Raw genomic sequence first — 15,563 nt, forward strand, 5'->3', positions numbered from 1 at the left:
GAAAATGAGTAAACATCTCAACTAGTAAAATTATTCCTTTTTCAGCATTAAAAAATAACTTGTGAAAAATGTAATGTTATTATGAAGTGTCACAGTCATCTCAATTCTATTCTGAAAATAACACATGGCATAATTTTAACTAAGAGAAATGCTAGTTTTCCAAAATAGCATGACTGTTACCTTTCCCCAAGACTGTTACCTTTTCCCAAGGTTTAAAAAATAAATATTACCATCATGACATTACTAGAAAGAAATTGAAGCATACAAGGAATAAACTATAGTTTCTTTTTATATCAAAATGTACTCTTGAAAATGTGTTTGGCACAGTGCTAAATCATATATAGTTAATACTAAATATTGCAGGATACAATAAAACCCTGGAATTAATTGTTTACACCCTCTTATGGGAATGAAAATAATAGATACCAATTATTCAGAAGTCAGCCTATACAAACTGTATAAACAATATTTTATGTTTTGTTTTGAAAACCAGTGATATAATAAATTTTACATAAAAGACTGCAAAATAATATAAATGGATTTAAACAGATCTTTACAATAAGAAATTCAAATGGAAACAGACAAGTAACAAAGAGAAGTAAAAAAATTTATTGCAGTATTCGCTCCACCAGATTGCCTGGGGATCCCTTTTCTTGTATTGTTTTCAGGGTGACCTAATACATCAAAATCTACATTTACAAAAACTCCTTCTGCAGATAGGTCATAGATACTGCATGCTTTTTTTTTTTTTTTTTTTTTTTTTCCAACAGAATAAATTATATATCCAGGAGATTCTGCCATTTTACAGCCTGGAAAAAACAATGCTTCCCTGGAAACTGGGCTAAGCTAAAGAAAGCCATCCGCTGCTAGGTTAAACTCCAAGAACACTTTATTAAGAACATTAACAGACTAATTTCCAACATTCACTTGTTTATTTTTTAAACAGAAAGTTTTTTTTCCAAGATATAAACAATTTTTGTTAAACTATAATACAGTGGGAGTAAAAATGAACTGAGAATCTGTTTCTGCTGCACAACAGCGAAGGGAGCTCCCACAAAAATGTTTTGCCCAACATTTCCTTCTTTTGTTCCTGCATCCCAGGTTCCATTCTTACTCTTCATAAAACTGATTTTTTTTTTGCCAGAATGTTGATATTTCAAGTTTTTCTGCCTTTAAAAAAAAAACTCCTGTAAATTTGGCTGCATGTACAAATTCATTAGCTGGAAGTCCCGTCCTTGGCGGCATACAGGGATCGTAAAGTCTGAACAACTTTATTAGTCAGCTTATTAGCACTCGTTAGAGCAATTTTTTTGTAAATAATGTCTGACTCTTTAATAGTGTCTACCCAAGGCACCAGTTTGCGGCCATCACGGCGCTTAGCCTCAGTCCAGGAGCCACTGTAGGAGCCTGCCATCCACTGAACACTGAAGCCATTGCTGGTTTTCTGTACTACTCTTGCAATTTGTGGTCGATCTTTGTACTTTGGACAGCAAATAGCGATGACATCCATGACGTCAACACTTTCATTCATCTGTGCTGCCAACTCCGTAGAGTCTGAATTTCGTTTTGACCTTCTCAATGACTAAAACATTGGGAGGGGGGAAAAAAGACCAAGTGTTACACAAAATAATTTTAGTGAAATTATTGTTTTTATTGCTTTTAATCCCTTGACGCCGGGAGTTGGGATTTCCCAGCACACTTCCATTGCCGGCAATGAGACGCACCGTGACCGCCAGCGCCAAGGGGTTAACATATACTTGTAAAACCATGTAACTCTTAATTTGTACCCGTGTCTTTACTCTTATTGATATATAAAATTATATATACATATGAACCATAAAGCTACATAAAACTTATCAACAATAAAAAAGGATAACACACATTAATACAATCCAAAGAAAAATTAATAACCCTTTATGCTGGATAAGTCTCATTTCTGTTTTTTTCTTTTTTATTGTCTTTTATGTTAAACTTTCTACAAAAGGATGTATAAATGGATAAGTAGAGAATTTCTATCTACAAAATGTTTTCTCTCATAAGTATTACATTACTTGGTGTACATTTAATAGACTGACATATATAAGCACATAAAAATCATTTTACGTAATACGCTGCGAAATACGTTGACTCCTCCTCCGCCTCACCCCTGAAGTGCCTCCTCCTCTATCCTCCCCATCACTTTCATCATCTTCTGTCTCTGCTGCTGCATTATTTTTAGGGCTGCCTCCTCCAAGCAGCGAGGTAATTGCTTTGTTCCGAGCATTTGTGCTAGCTGACACCTCCCCTTCTTCTTCCTCTTCATCAGGGTCCAGATGTTCCATGAGAAGTTTGAACTACAAAAATTAGACATTAATTTAGAATTTTAAGTAAATTTTTTCAAACAATACTGCCAAATTCCTAAATGTTTTCCTTTCTTTAAAATTTTTTTCCTAAATGTTTTCCATGGTAGTGGTTTGATGTGGGTGAAACAGACTTTAGCTATTGTCCAAGTTGGGGGCTGGCAAACATTTTCTGTAAAGAGCCAGATAGTAAGTATTTTTGGCTTTGCAGGCCAAAATGCAATACAAAAATGAATGGGCATGGCTGTTTCAATAAAACTTTATTTTACACAAACAGGCAGGTGGCCAGATTTGGCCCATAAGCCAGATGTTGCAGACCCTGATCCAAGTTATCAAGCAGCCAAGTGATTACTAATTATTGACAGACTTTTAAACATTTCTGCCCCCGTTTTCTGCTCTCCACCAAGATAAGAGGATACAACAGGAAACAAAAAATGTTGAAGAATTTTAAAGAACTAAAATAAACGTCAAATTTAGAGTACAAGGTTTACAGTCTATGAATAATATGAAAACCATTGTGTACATTACATTCTTGGTCAAAAAAATCATTATTAGCTGTGTTCAACTACCAGCTTTAAGTAGATTAAAATTAAAGACTTTAGTTTTACTTTTTAGGACAATCTCGAAAATTTCTTTAAAACATTAAAAAATTTTTATTCTGGTAAAATATATGTAACATAAAATTTACCATTTTAAAGTGTTTAATTCATTGACAGTAAGTATATTCACGCTGTTGTACAATCATCACCAGTCATTTCAAAAACTTTTTCATCATCCCCCAAAGAAACTCAATCTGTACCCATTTAATACTCCCCCCCATTCCTGAGACAGTGGATGCAAGAAGAACTACAATCCTGCAGCCTGTGGAATGAAAACCACAACCACAGAGAGACAAAATGAAAAGGCAGAGAATTATGTCCCAGATGAAGGAACAAGATAAAACTGAGAAAAACAACTGAATGAAGTGGAGATAGGCAAACTTCCAGAAGAAGAATTCAGAATAATGACAGTGAAGATGATCCAGGACCTTGGAAAAAGAATGGAGGCAAGGACTGAGAAGATGAAAGAAATGTTTAACAAAGACCTAGAAGAATTAATGAACAAACAGAGATGAATACAATAACTGAAATGAAAAATATGCTAGATGGAATCAATAGCAGAATAAGAGGCAGAAGAACTGATAAGTGACCTGGAAGACAGAATGGTGGAAATCACTGCCACGAAACAGAAGAAAAAAGAATGTAAAGAAATGAAGACAGCCTAAGAGATCTATGGGACAACATTAAATGCACCAACATTCGCATTATAGGGGTCCCAGAATGAGGAGAGAGAGAGAGAGAGAAAGGACCAGAGAAAATATTTGAAGAGATTATAGTTGAAAACTTCCCTAACATGGCAAAGTAAATAGCCACCCAAGTCCAGGAAGTGCAGAGTCGCAGGCAGGATAAACCCAAGGAGAAATATTCCAAGATACACAGTAATCAAATTTACAAAAATTAAAGACAAAGACAAATTATTAAAAGCAACAAGGGAAGAATGACAAATAACATACAAGGGAACTCCCATAAGGTTAACAGCTGATTTCTCAGCAGAAACGCTGCAAACCAGAAGGGAGTGGCACGATATATTTAAAGTGATGAAAGGGAAGAACCCACAACCAAGAATACCCTACCCAGCAAGGCTCTCATTCAGTTTCCACAGAGAAATCAAAACCTTTATAGATAAGCAAAAGCTAAGAGAATTCAGCAACACCAGACCAGCTTTGCAACAAATGCTAAAGGAACTCCTCTAGCTGGGAAAGAGACTAGCAACTTAAAACAATCTTGTACATATACAGACTGCTATATCAAAACCTCATGGGAACAGCAAACCCCAAAGCTACAATAGATACACACACAAAAAAGAAAAAGCAACCCAAACATAACACTAAAGATGATCATCAAACCACAAGAGAACAAAAGAGGAAAGAAAGAAGACCTACAGAAACAAACCGAAAACAATTAAGAAAATGGCAAAAGGAACACACATACCGATAATTACTTTAAATGTAAATGGATTAAATGCGCCAACCAAAAGACACAGGCTCACTGAATGGATACAAAAACAAGACCCATATATATGCTGTCTACAAGAGACCCACTTCAGACCTAGGGACACATACAGATTGAAAGTGAGGGGATGGAAGAGGGTATTCCATGCAAATGGAAATCAAAAGAAAGATGCAGTAGCAATACTCATATAGGACAAAATAGACTTTAAAATAAAGACTGTTACAAGAGACAAAGAAGGACACTACATAACAATCAAGGAATCAATCCAAGAAGAAGGTATAACAATTGTAAACATATATGCACCCAACTTAGGAGCACCACAATATATAAGGCAAATACTAACAGCCATAAAGGGAGAAATTTACAGTAACACAATAATAGTGGGGGACTTTAACACTCCACTTTCATCAATGGACAGATCAGCCAGACATAAAATCAGTAAGGAAACACAGTCCTTAAACGACCCATTAGATCAGATGGACTTAACTGATATTTATAGAGCACTCCAACCAAAAGCAGAAGAATACACATTTTTCTGAAGTGCACATGGAATATTCTCCAGGACTGACCACATCCTGGGCCATAAAGTGAGCCTTGGTAAATTTAAGAAAACTGAAATCATATCAAGCATCTTTTCTGACCACAACACTGTGAGATTAAAAATAAACTCCAATAAAAAGACTATAAAAACACAAATACATGGAGGCTAAACAATATGCTACTAAACAACCAATGGATCACTGAAGAAATCAGAGGAAATAAAAAAAATATCTAGAGACAAGTGAAAATGAGAGCACAACGATCCAAAACCTATGGGATACAGTAAAAGCAGTTCAAAGAGGAAAGTTTATAGCAATACAACCTTACTTTTGGGAAACAAGAAAAATCTCAAATAAACAACTTAACCATACACATAAAGCAACTAGAGAAAGAAGAACAAACAAAACTGAAAGTTAGCAGACGGAAAGAAATCATGAAGATCAGATCAGAGACAAATGAAATAGAGACAAAGAAGACAAGAGCAAAGATCAATGAAACTAAAAGCTGGTTCTTTGAAAAGATAAACAAAACTGATAAACCTTTAGCCAGACTCATCAAGAAAAAAAGGGAGAGGACTCAAATCAATAAAATGAAAAATGAAAAAGGAGAAGTTACAGCTGACACCACAGAAATACAAAGGATCATAAGAGACTACCATATGCAACTGTATGCCAATAAAATGGACAACCTGGAAGAAATGGACAAATTCTTAGAAAGGTACACTCTCCCAAGACTGAACCAGGAATAATTAGAAAATATGAACCAATTACAAGCACTGAAATTGAAACTGTAATTTAAAAACTCCCGGGCTTCCCTGGTGGCGCAGTGGTTGAGAATCCACCTGCCAATGCAGGGAATATGGGTTCCAGCCCTGGTCTGGGAAGATCCCACATGCCATGAAGCGGCTGGGCCCATGAGCCACAACTGCTGAGCCTGCGCTCTAGAGCCTGCGAGCTACAACTACTGAGCCCACGTGCCACAACTACTGAAGCCCACATGCCTAGAGCCCGTCCGTGCTCTGCAACAAGAGAGGCCACTGCAGTGAGAGGCCCATGCACCACAGCGAAGAGTAGCCCCCCTCGCTACTAGAGAAAGCCCGTGTGCAGCAACAAAGACCCAACGCAGCCAAAAACAAACAAACAAACAAACAAACAAAAAACTCCCAAAAAACGGAAGTCCCGGCCCTGATGGCTTCACAGGCGAATTTTATCAAACATTTAGAGAAGAGCTAACACCTATCCTTCTGAAACTGTTCCCAAAAAGTGCAGAGGAAGGAAAACTCCCAAACTCATTCTGTGAGGCCACCATTACCCTGATACCAAAACCAAAGATACCACTAAAAAAGAAAATTACAGGCCACTAACACTGATGAACGTACATGCCAAAATCCTCAACAAAATACTAGCAATTCAAATTCAACAATACATTAAAAGGATCATACATCATGATCAAGTGGGATTTATCCTAGGGATGCAAGTTTTCAATATCCACATATCAGTGTGATACACTACATCAAGAAACTGACAAATAAAAACCATATGATCAGGACTTCCCTGATGGCGCAGTGGTTAAAAATCTGCCTGCCAATGCAGGGGACACAGGTTTGAGCCCTGGTCTGGGAAGATCCCACATGCCGTGGAGCAACTAAGCCCACGTGCCACAACTACTGGAACCCCCGTGCCTAGAGTGCATGCTTCGCCACAAGAGAAGCCACAGCAATGAGAAGCCTGCGCACTGCAATGAAGAGCAGCTCCTGCTTGCTGCAACTAGAGAAAGCCCACATGCAGCAAAAAAGACCCAATGCAGCCAAAAATAAATAAATCTATATATTAAGAAACCCCCAAATGATCATCTCAGTAGATGCAGAAAAAGCTTTTGACAAAATTCAACACCTATTTATGATAAAACTCTCCAGGAAGTGGGCACAGAGGGAACCTATCTCAATATAATAAAGGCCATATAAGACAAACCATATAAGACAAAAGCATCATACTCAATGGTGAAAAGCTGAAAGCATTTCCTCTAAGATCAGGAACAAGACAAGGATGCCCATTCTCACAACTTTTATTCAACATAGTTTTGGAAATCCTAGCTATGGAAATCAGAGAAGAAAAAGAAACAAAAGGAATCCAAATTGGAAAAGAAGATGTTAAACTGTCACTGTTTGCAGATGACATGATACTATACATATAAAATCCTAAAGATGCTATCAGAAAATTACTAGAGCTCATCAATGAATTTGTTAAAGTTGCAGGATACAAAATTAATACACAGAAACGTGTTGCATTTCTATACACTAACAATGAAAGATCAGAAAGAGAAATTCAAGAAACAATCCCATTTACCACTGCATGCAAGAGAATAAAATATCTAGGAATAAACCTACCTAAGGAAGCAAAAGACCTGTACTCTGAAAACTATAACATGCTGATGAAAGAAATCAAGGAAGACACAAACAGATGGAAAGATATATCATGTTCTTTGATTGAAAGAATACTGTCAAAATGACTATACTACCCAAGGCAATCTACAGATTCAATGCAATCCCTATCAAATTACCAATGGCATTTTTCGTAGAACTAGAACAAAATATCTTAAACTTTGTATGGAGACACAAAAGACCCCAAATAGCCAAAGTAATCTTGAGAAAGAAAAATGGAGCTGGAGGAATCAGGGTCCCTGACTTCAGACTATACTACAAAGCTTTAGTCATTAAAACAGTATGGTACTGGCACAAAAACAGAACTACAGATCAATGGAACAGGACAGAAAGCCCAGAAATAAACCTACCCACCTATGGTCTATTAATCTATGACAAAGAAGGCAAGATGATACAATGGTGGAAAGACAGTCTCTTCAACAAATGGTGCAGGGAAAACTGGACAGCTACATGTAAAAAAATGAAATTAGATCATTCTTTAACACCATACACAAAAACATGCTCAAAATGGATTAAAGATCTACATGTGAGACTGGACATTATAAATCCTCCTAGAGGAAAACACAGGCAGAACACTCTCTGACATAAATCGCAACAGTATCTTTTCTGATCCATCTCCCAGAGTAATGGAAAAAAACCCAAAAATAAACAAATGGGACCTAATTAAACTCAAAAGCTCTTGCACAGCAATGGAGACCATAAACAAAATGAAAAGACAACCCACATATTGGGAGAAAATATTTGCAAATGATGTGATTGACAAGGGATAGTCTCCAAAATTTACAAACAGCTCATGTGGCTTAATATCATCAAAACAAATAACCCAATCAAAAAGTGGGCAGAAGGCCTAGACATTTTTCCAAGGAAGACATATGGATGGCCAAGAGGCACATGAAAGGGTGTTCAACACTGCTAATGATTAGAGAAATGCAAATCAAAACTACAATGAGATATCACCTCACACCAGTCAAAATGGTTATCATCAAAAAATCTACAAACAATAAATGCTGGAGACGGTGTGGAGAGAAGGGAACCCTCCTACACTGTTGGTGGGAATGTAAATTGGTACAACCACCATGTAGAACAGTATGGAGGTTCCTTAAAAAACTAAAAATAGAGCTACCATGTGACCCTGCAATCCCACTCCTGGGCATATACCCAGAAAAAAACATGGTCCAAAAGGATACATGCACCCCAATGTTCACTGCAGCACTGTTTACAATAGCCAAGACATGGAAGCAACCTAAATGTCCATCAACAGAGGAATGGATAAACAAGATGTGGTACATATATACAATGGAATATTACTCAGCCATAAGAAAGAATGAAATAATGCCATTTGCAGCAACATGGATGGACCTAGAGATTGTCATACTGAGTGAAGTCAGACAGAGAAAGAGAAATATCATATGATGTTGCTTTATGCGGAATCTAAAAAAAATGGTACAAATGAGCTTATTTACAAGACAGAAATGGACTCACAGACTTAGAGAATGAACTTATGGCTACTGCGGGGGAAGGGTAGAGGGAATGGATAGTTAGGGAGTTCGGCACTGACATGTACACACTGCTATATTTAAAAAGGATAACCAGGGCTTCCCTGGTGGCGCAGTGGTTAAGAGTCTGCCTGCCGATGCAGGGGACGCGGGTTCGTGCCCCGGTCCGGGAAGATCCCACATGCCGTGGAGCGGCTGGGCCCGTGAGCCATGGCCGCTGAGCTGACGCGTCCGGAGCTGTGCTCCGCAACGGGAGAGGCCACAACAGTGAGAGGCCCGCGGCTATATTTTAAAAAGATAGCCAACGAGGACCTACTGTATAGCACAGGGAATTCTGCTCAATGTTATGTGGCAGCCTGGATGGGAGGGGAGTCTGGGGGAGAATGGATACATGTATATGTATGGTTGAGTTGCTTGGCTGTGCACCTGAAACTATCACGACATTGTTAATTGACTATACTCCAATATAAAATAAAAAGTTAAAATACCCCACCCAACTCTCCATTCCTCCCCATTCCTGCCCCCCCACCCCGTAACTTCTGTTCTATTTTCTGACTCTCTGAATTTGCCTTTTTTTTTTTTTTTTTTTTTGTTTTTTTTGGGCTACACCACAGCTTGAGGGATCTTAGTTCCCTGACCTGGGATTGAACCTGGGCCCTCGGCAGTGAAAGCGCGGAGTCCTAACCACTGGACTGCCAGGGAATTCCCTGAATTTGCCTATTCTTAAAGACACTTTAAAAGCACAATTTATACACTCACATACTTCTTAGGTGGGTCTATATGTAACAGATATACAAATACACACACACACACACACACACACACACACACACTTGTACTGCTTCTGTAAGAATACATGAAAAAGTAGTAATATTGGTTGCCAGAAGGAAGAGGAATAGAATGGCTGAAGAGGGCAGGAGGATGACTTTTCATGGTTTTTTCTTTGATGAAATATAAACCATGTAATCCACTGAACTAAAAAAATACATATATGGGCACAGCTTTTCTCTAAAACTTGCCTAAAAACTTTGCTTTTCACTAAAATAAAGTTAGTGGTCAGCTGGTATTTCCTAGGAAAAAACAATTGTAGTGCAGTGGGTGAAGTGGGAAAGACAAGCTTAAAGTAACTCATTAAAACTACATAGACAAAAATAATGAGTGATGGGTCGTGAAGCATACCTTCAATGAAAGGAGGTAGCTATCTGTCTCAAAAGAATTTACTTTTTAAAAAAGCCATTATCAAAATTAAATATATTTTGGTTTTACTACTCACATCTAGATACTGTTTTACTATACTCCTCTTCACATCTTCAGTGATTCTGGAATTAGCCATATCACTCCGCAGGAAGTCCAGTGTTTGTTTGGGATGAAAATGAACTCCTGTTTTTCGGTTTATCGCTTTATCATACACTTTTGCAGATTCAGATGGAGAGTATTTCTGAATTTTACTGTTTTGGGAAAACAAAACCATTAACTTAAAACATTTTTTAGGCATTTACATTTAAATTGATTCTAGTTAAATTTTATTTAGTTATAATTACACTTTTTGTTATACAGATTTTAACCAGTGAAACTGTATACAAAATAAATTTTAAAAAGGGAAGTAAAGACACAAAATCAAAGATTACAAAGAATAATACTCTCTTGTTTCTGTCAGTATTTGTCTTGAATAGAGGCATCATTTAAATGAAAGTAGTTTCTCATGTCTATTTCTTAGCACCATGATTGTGACTGTAGGACAGTTTTAATATAATTACTCAATACTACCTAACTGGTTTACCTCCTTCTACTGTTTTGTGCCCCAACTATTCATTCTCTATACAGTGACCAGAATTATTGCTTACAAACCTGTTTCACATTATTAACAACTCTGTTTCAAAATTTTTGCAACTCCTTAGCACTTCCTCAAGACTTTACAAGGTTTTAAATTATTCTGAATTACAGGCATATCTTGGAGAGGTTGCGGGTTTGGTTCCAGACCATTGTGATAAAGCAAATATTGCAATAAAGCAAACCACACGAATTTTTTTGTTTCCCAATGTGTATAAAAGTTATGTTTACACTATATTATAGTCTATTAAGTGTGCGACAGCATTATGTCTAAAAACAACATACATATCTTAATTTAAAAATATTTTATTGCTAAAAAAATGCTAACTATCATCTGAGCCTTCAGTGAATCGTAATCTTTCTGTAATAGCAACATCAAAGGTCACTACAAAATACAATAATAAAAAAATTTAAATACTGTAAGAACTACCAAAATGTGACAGAGAGACACAAAGTGAACAAATGCTGTTGGAAAAATGCAGCCGACAAACTTGCTTGACGCAGGGTTGCCACAAACCTTCAATTTGAAAAAAATGCAGTATCTGCGAAGGGCAATAAAACAAGGTATGTCTGTGGCTGCCAATATTTAACATCAAGATAGTTCTCATTAAAATCTGGATTATCTAGCTTCTCTTGAAAAGATGGAAGCTCTGGCCACATTGTTCCCACTCTCTTCCATGGCAACAAGCTGATGAACATCTGAGTAATATCTAAACCCTTTAGAGGAAACATGTTCTTTTCATTTTGCCACTGACCTACCAGGTCTACTTTACTCATTTCATTATCTGTCCCTACGAACATGTGACTTCATAGGGTTTCAATGAATGTGAAAAATGTCCAAAATTCCATGGGTACAGGCAGAAAAGAGATACCTATAGTGATTGACAATGGGTAAAATTATAGGGCACTGTAAGTTATTAGTACTTTTCTATCTCTTACTTGATAGTATATATTAAAGGCTGCTAGACTGTTACAACTTAGCCTAGTTGGTCTGCATCTATTCTTCATTCATAGCTCTTTTTTTTAAAATAAAATTTATTTATTTTTGGCTGCGTTAGGTATTCATTGCTGCAACGCAGGCTTTCTCTAGCTGCGAGCAAGTGGGGGCTACTCTTCGTTGCAGTGCGCGTGCTTATCATTGTGGTGGCTTCTCTTGCTGCAGAGCACAGGCTCCAGGCATGCCAGCCTCAGTAGTTGTGGCATGTGGGCTCAGCAGTGGTGGCTTGCGGGCTCTAGAGCGCAGGCTCAGTAGTTGTAGTGCACGGACTTACTTGCTACGCAGCATGTGGGATCTTCCTAGATCAGGGCTCGAACCCATGTCCCCTGCATTGGCAGGCAGACTCTTAACCACTGCACCACCAGGGAAGTCCCCACAGCTCTTTAAAAACTTGAATTTGTTATCTATGTTTAAGGTTAGTCTAATTCTCTAGTATCTTTTTAAGGATATTAAGGATTTAAGTCCTCTAATTTACAATTTATAATGCATTATCTCCAATTAGAGGAATAGTTTTCCTCTCTTCAATAACAGAATGGACAAATTATGGTAGATTATACAACAAAATACTATACACCAATTAAAAGGAACAAATTCCTTTTTTAAAAAGAGCATTTTTAATATTCAGCATGCAATCAAAACTGGGTTTCATACTTGTTCATTATTTGAACACAGCAAGTTTTTTCTCTCACTGCTTATGCAACCTTACCTATCAGAAAATCCACAGAGATTCTTCAAATGTTGTTTTAACATCAGAAGCAATAAAATACCCTGGGAGACATTTGCAAACTCAATTAAAGGAGCTGAATTTTCTGGCAAACATTTCATCACTGAATTTATATCATCTTCTGAATCTGAATCTGAATCTGAATCTACACGTTTCCGTGACTTCCGAGGCCTGGAGACTTCTTCTTCACTCTCGCTTGACTCATTTTCCTTACCAGGAGATGATTTTCTCTCTTTCCTTTTGTCTTTTACCATAGACTGAAAAAAAAGAGGAAATTATTCTGTCTGAAAAATAATAAAACAAAAATAACAACAAAAAAACCAACTATACATATGCTCCATTTAACAGCTTCAAAAGTATCCTTATATTAATATTTTATATATTGAAACCCTCTGATTTTCCATAAACAACTGGGGATGCAACCCTTGGGGGAAAAAATTATGTTCCAAGACTAAATAAAATCTACTCCTTCAACCACTGTTCCACCCTCCCTAAACCATTCTGAAATATCATTCAAAGGGAAAGAATTTTCTTATAGTAATGAAAGATAAATTAGTTATAGAAGTAACAATTTGATATACAGGTAAGCCATTATAGAGGAAAAGAAGTAATTATAATTTTTTTTTTTTTTTTTTTGCGGTACGCGGGCCTCTCACTGTTGTGGCCTCTCCCGTTGAGGAGCACAGGCTCCGGACACGCAGGCTCAGCGGCTATGGCTCACGGGCCCAGCCGCTCTGCGGCACATGGGATCTTTCCGGACCAGGGCACGAACCCGTGTCCCCTGCATCGGCAGGCGGACTCTCAACCACTGTGCCACCAGGGAAGCCAGTAATTATAATTTAACTGGGGAAAATATAATAGGCTTGAATTCCCCCAGCTTCTGTCAAACTCTCCCTTTTAAGAACTTTTCAGCAAGATAATGTGCAACTTTCCTTAAATACTTAAATTCTGGTTTTTTGTACTTTATGAAACTGTTAGCTTTTAAAAAGAAACAAAGTCAGCTGGTTTCAAGGTGGAAAAGACCAGATTACAAAGCAATATTCAAAATGTAACTGCTAAGAAATAAAACAGGAGAAACAGATACAAGTATATGTACAACAGTAAGTGAAGTAAAATAAGATAACATGATGGATCAAGTTCCTGGGAAATTATTAACCTCTCAAACTTTAATGTGCATATTAAACAACTAGAGATTTTGTTAAAAATGCAAACTCGTCTAGGGTGGGGCCTGAGGTTCTGCAGGTCTAACAAACTCTCAGGTGAGGCCAGTGCTACTGGTCTTGGTCCACACTTCAAGTAGCAAGGGTTTAGATACTTCTGTAATTCCAACCCTAGGTATTAAAAAGATCTCCCTGGGCTTCCCTGGTGGCGCTGTGGTTGAGAGTCCGCCTGCTGATGCAGGGGACACGGGTTCGTGCCCTGGTCCGGGAAGATCCCACATGCTGCGGAGCGGCTGGGCCCGTGAGCCATGGCCGCTGAGCCTGCGTGTCCGGAGCCTGTGCTCCGCAATGGGAGAGGCCACAACAGTGAGAGGCCCGTGTATAGCAAAAAAACCAAAAGAACAAAAAAACCAAAAAACCAAAACCAAAAACAAAAACAGATCTCCCTGATTTACGAGTTTGATCAGGCTGAGTTTTGAGCACTATGATATTGTAAAATGAGATATATACTTATATCATCAGGTACATGAAAATACTCCAATTAATTTACAAAGAATGGAAATTATGGAGTGCACCTTCTATGTACCCAGGGCTATACCAGGTGCTTTTACAATGAAACCAATTATATTTCCTTCTTAAAAACCATGAAAGAAAAGATACAAAGTTTACAACAAAAAATTTAGTAAAGATTTTGGGCATACACTATGCCAACTCCATTATGACGCTGATGTTCAGGGATAAGCAAATCAATAGTATAAATTTTCTGTGTTTACTTGTAAGTAAGCTACTTATATTTATTCTGTATTTCTTCAAGTATACTACTACTGTCTACAGCATTACCAGATTTATAAAATAGCAAAGTGTTTTAAAATGGGGTTTAAACAAATATATGAATGAACACCAAACACTTAAGGTCAATGCTTGAAGTGAGATAAAGTGGGATGGCTTATCAAGAGAACAATCCACGTGTGTGTGTGTGTGTGTGTGTGTGTGTGTGTGTGTGTGCATGCACACGTGCACGTGTGTGTATATAAATTCCACCTAAATGATCTGGAATGAAATGGCTTTAAGATCTTTCTTAATGGAAATGAAATAGCAACCTACTTCCTCTCCCCAATTCAAGCACTACCCAGATTTCAGTTAAGTTTATTTAGGAAGATTTTATATACCTATGAAAAGAATAAAAAGAACAATGAGAAACAAAACAGTGAAAATAGCATGGCTGTACTTTGAAAGATTAAGAATAGTAATGTGTGTAACTTACCTCCTTGAATGACTGCAGTAGGTTACTACCAGAAACTGAGAGTGTAATGTCTATATGATGCATTATAAACAACGGCTCTTCCTGTGTCTGGTATGGAAAACAGGCTAGATTGTCTGCTATATACAAGAGCATATTCACTTCTGTTTTCTGTAAATTTTAGGAAAAAAGGTACACATGTTTAGTGGATAATCTAGAAATCCATCACAAAAGCCTTTTTAAGAAAAAATATTACAGGGCACTTTCACCTCAGTTAATGTTTCAGAACGAGAGAGAGAGTTGGGGAGAGGAAGAGGGAAGGAAGAAGGGAGGAGGTGGAACAGAAACGGATTTTACAGAATAATCTTAAACCCATTTTAAGAGATTTCATAATGACTTAAACCATGGTACCTTAAGAAGGGAAGGGGTGAACTTTTTTAGTGCACCCAAGTGGGAGTCCCTGAAGTTTTCTTATAGAGTATACAGAATCTTTATGATAAATCCATACCACATCAGAAAGTATACATATGAAGTCATAATTATTTGTCATTGTGCCTCTAAAAGTTTAACCCATATGGAGATCAGTTACACACAGTTACTATTCTGCCTTCAAAAGTAAGTGGTAATTATAGTACTAATATGTGGGTTAAAAAAAAAATCAAAGTTCATGTACTTATAAAACAACTGTCAGTTTCCTATGTGTACATAATTTAGAATATCAGAGTCATTCTGATGGTGTTACCACA

General features: G+C 37.3%; 1 protein-coding gene across 1 annotated transcript in view; it reads right to left on the reverse strand.

Annotated features, from left to right (window-relative positions):
* Positions 1-271: 271 nt before the first annotated feature.
* The window catches only part of NIPBL (NIPBL cohesin loading factor), a 195,698-nt gene continuing 180,406 nt past the window's right edge, over positions 272-15,563 (reverse strand). The window contains exons 43-47 of the mRNA XM_007447917.1: positions 14,842-14,988; positions 12,400-12,674; positions 10,140-10,314; positions 2,145-2,333; positions 272-1,582 (exon numbers count right to left, since the gene is read on the reverse strand). Coding sequence (XP_007447979.1) covers positions 1,217-1,582; positions 2,145-2,333; positions 10,140-10,314; positions 12,400-12,674; positions 14,842-14,988 — 1,152 coding nt within the window. The 3' untranslated portion in view covers positions 272-1,216. The remainder of the gene's footprint in view (positions 1,583-2,144; positions 2,334-10,139; positions 10,315-12,399; positions 12,675-14,841; positions 14,989-15,563) is intronic.

The sequence above is a fragment of the Lipotes vexillifer genome, unplaced genomic scaffold (assembly GCF_000442215.2).
Source record: "Lipotes vexillifer unplaced genomic scaffold, Lipotes_vexillifer_v1.1 scaffold1706, whole genome shotgun sequence".
Taxonomy (NCBI): domain Eukaryota; kingdom Metazoa; phylum Chordata; class Mammalia; order Artiodactyla; family Lipotidae; genus Lipotes; species Lipotes vexillifer.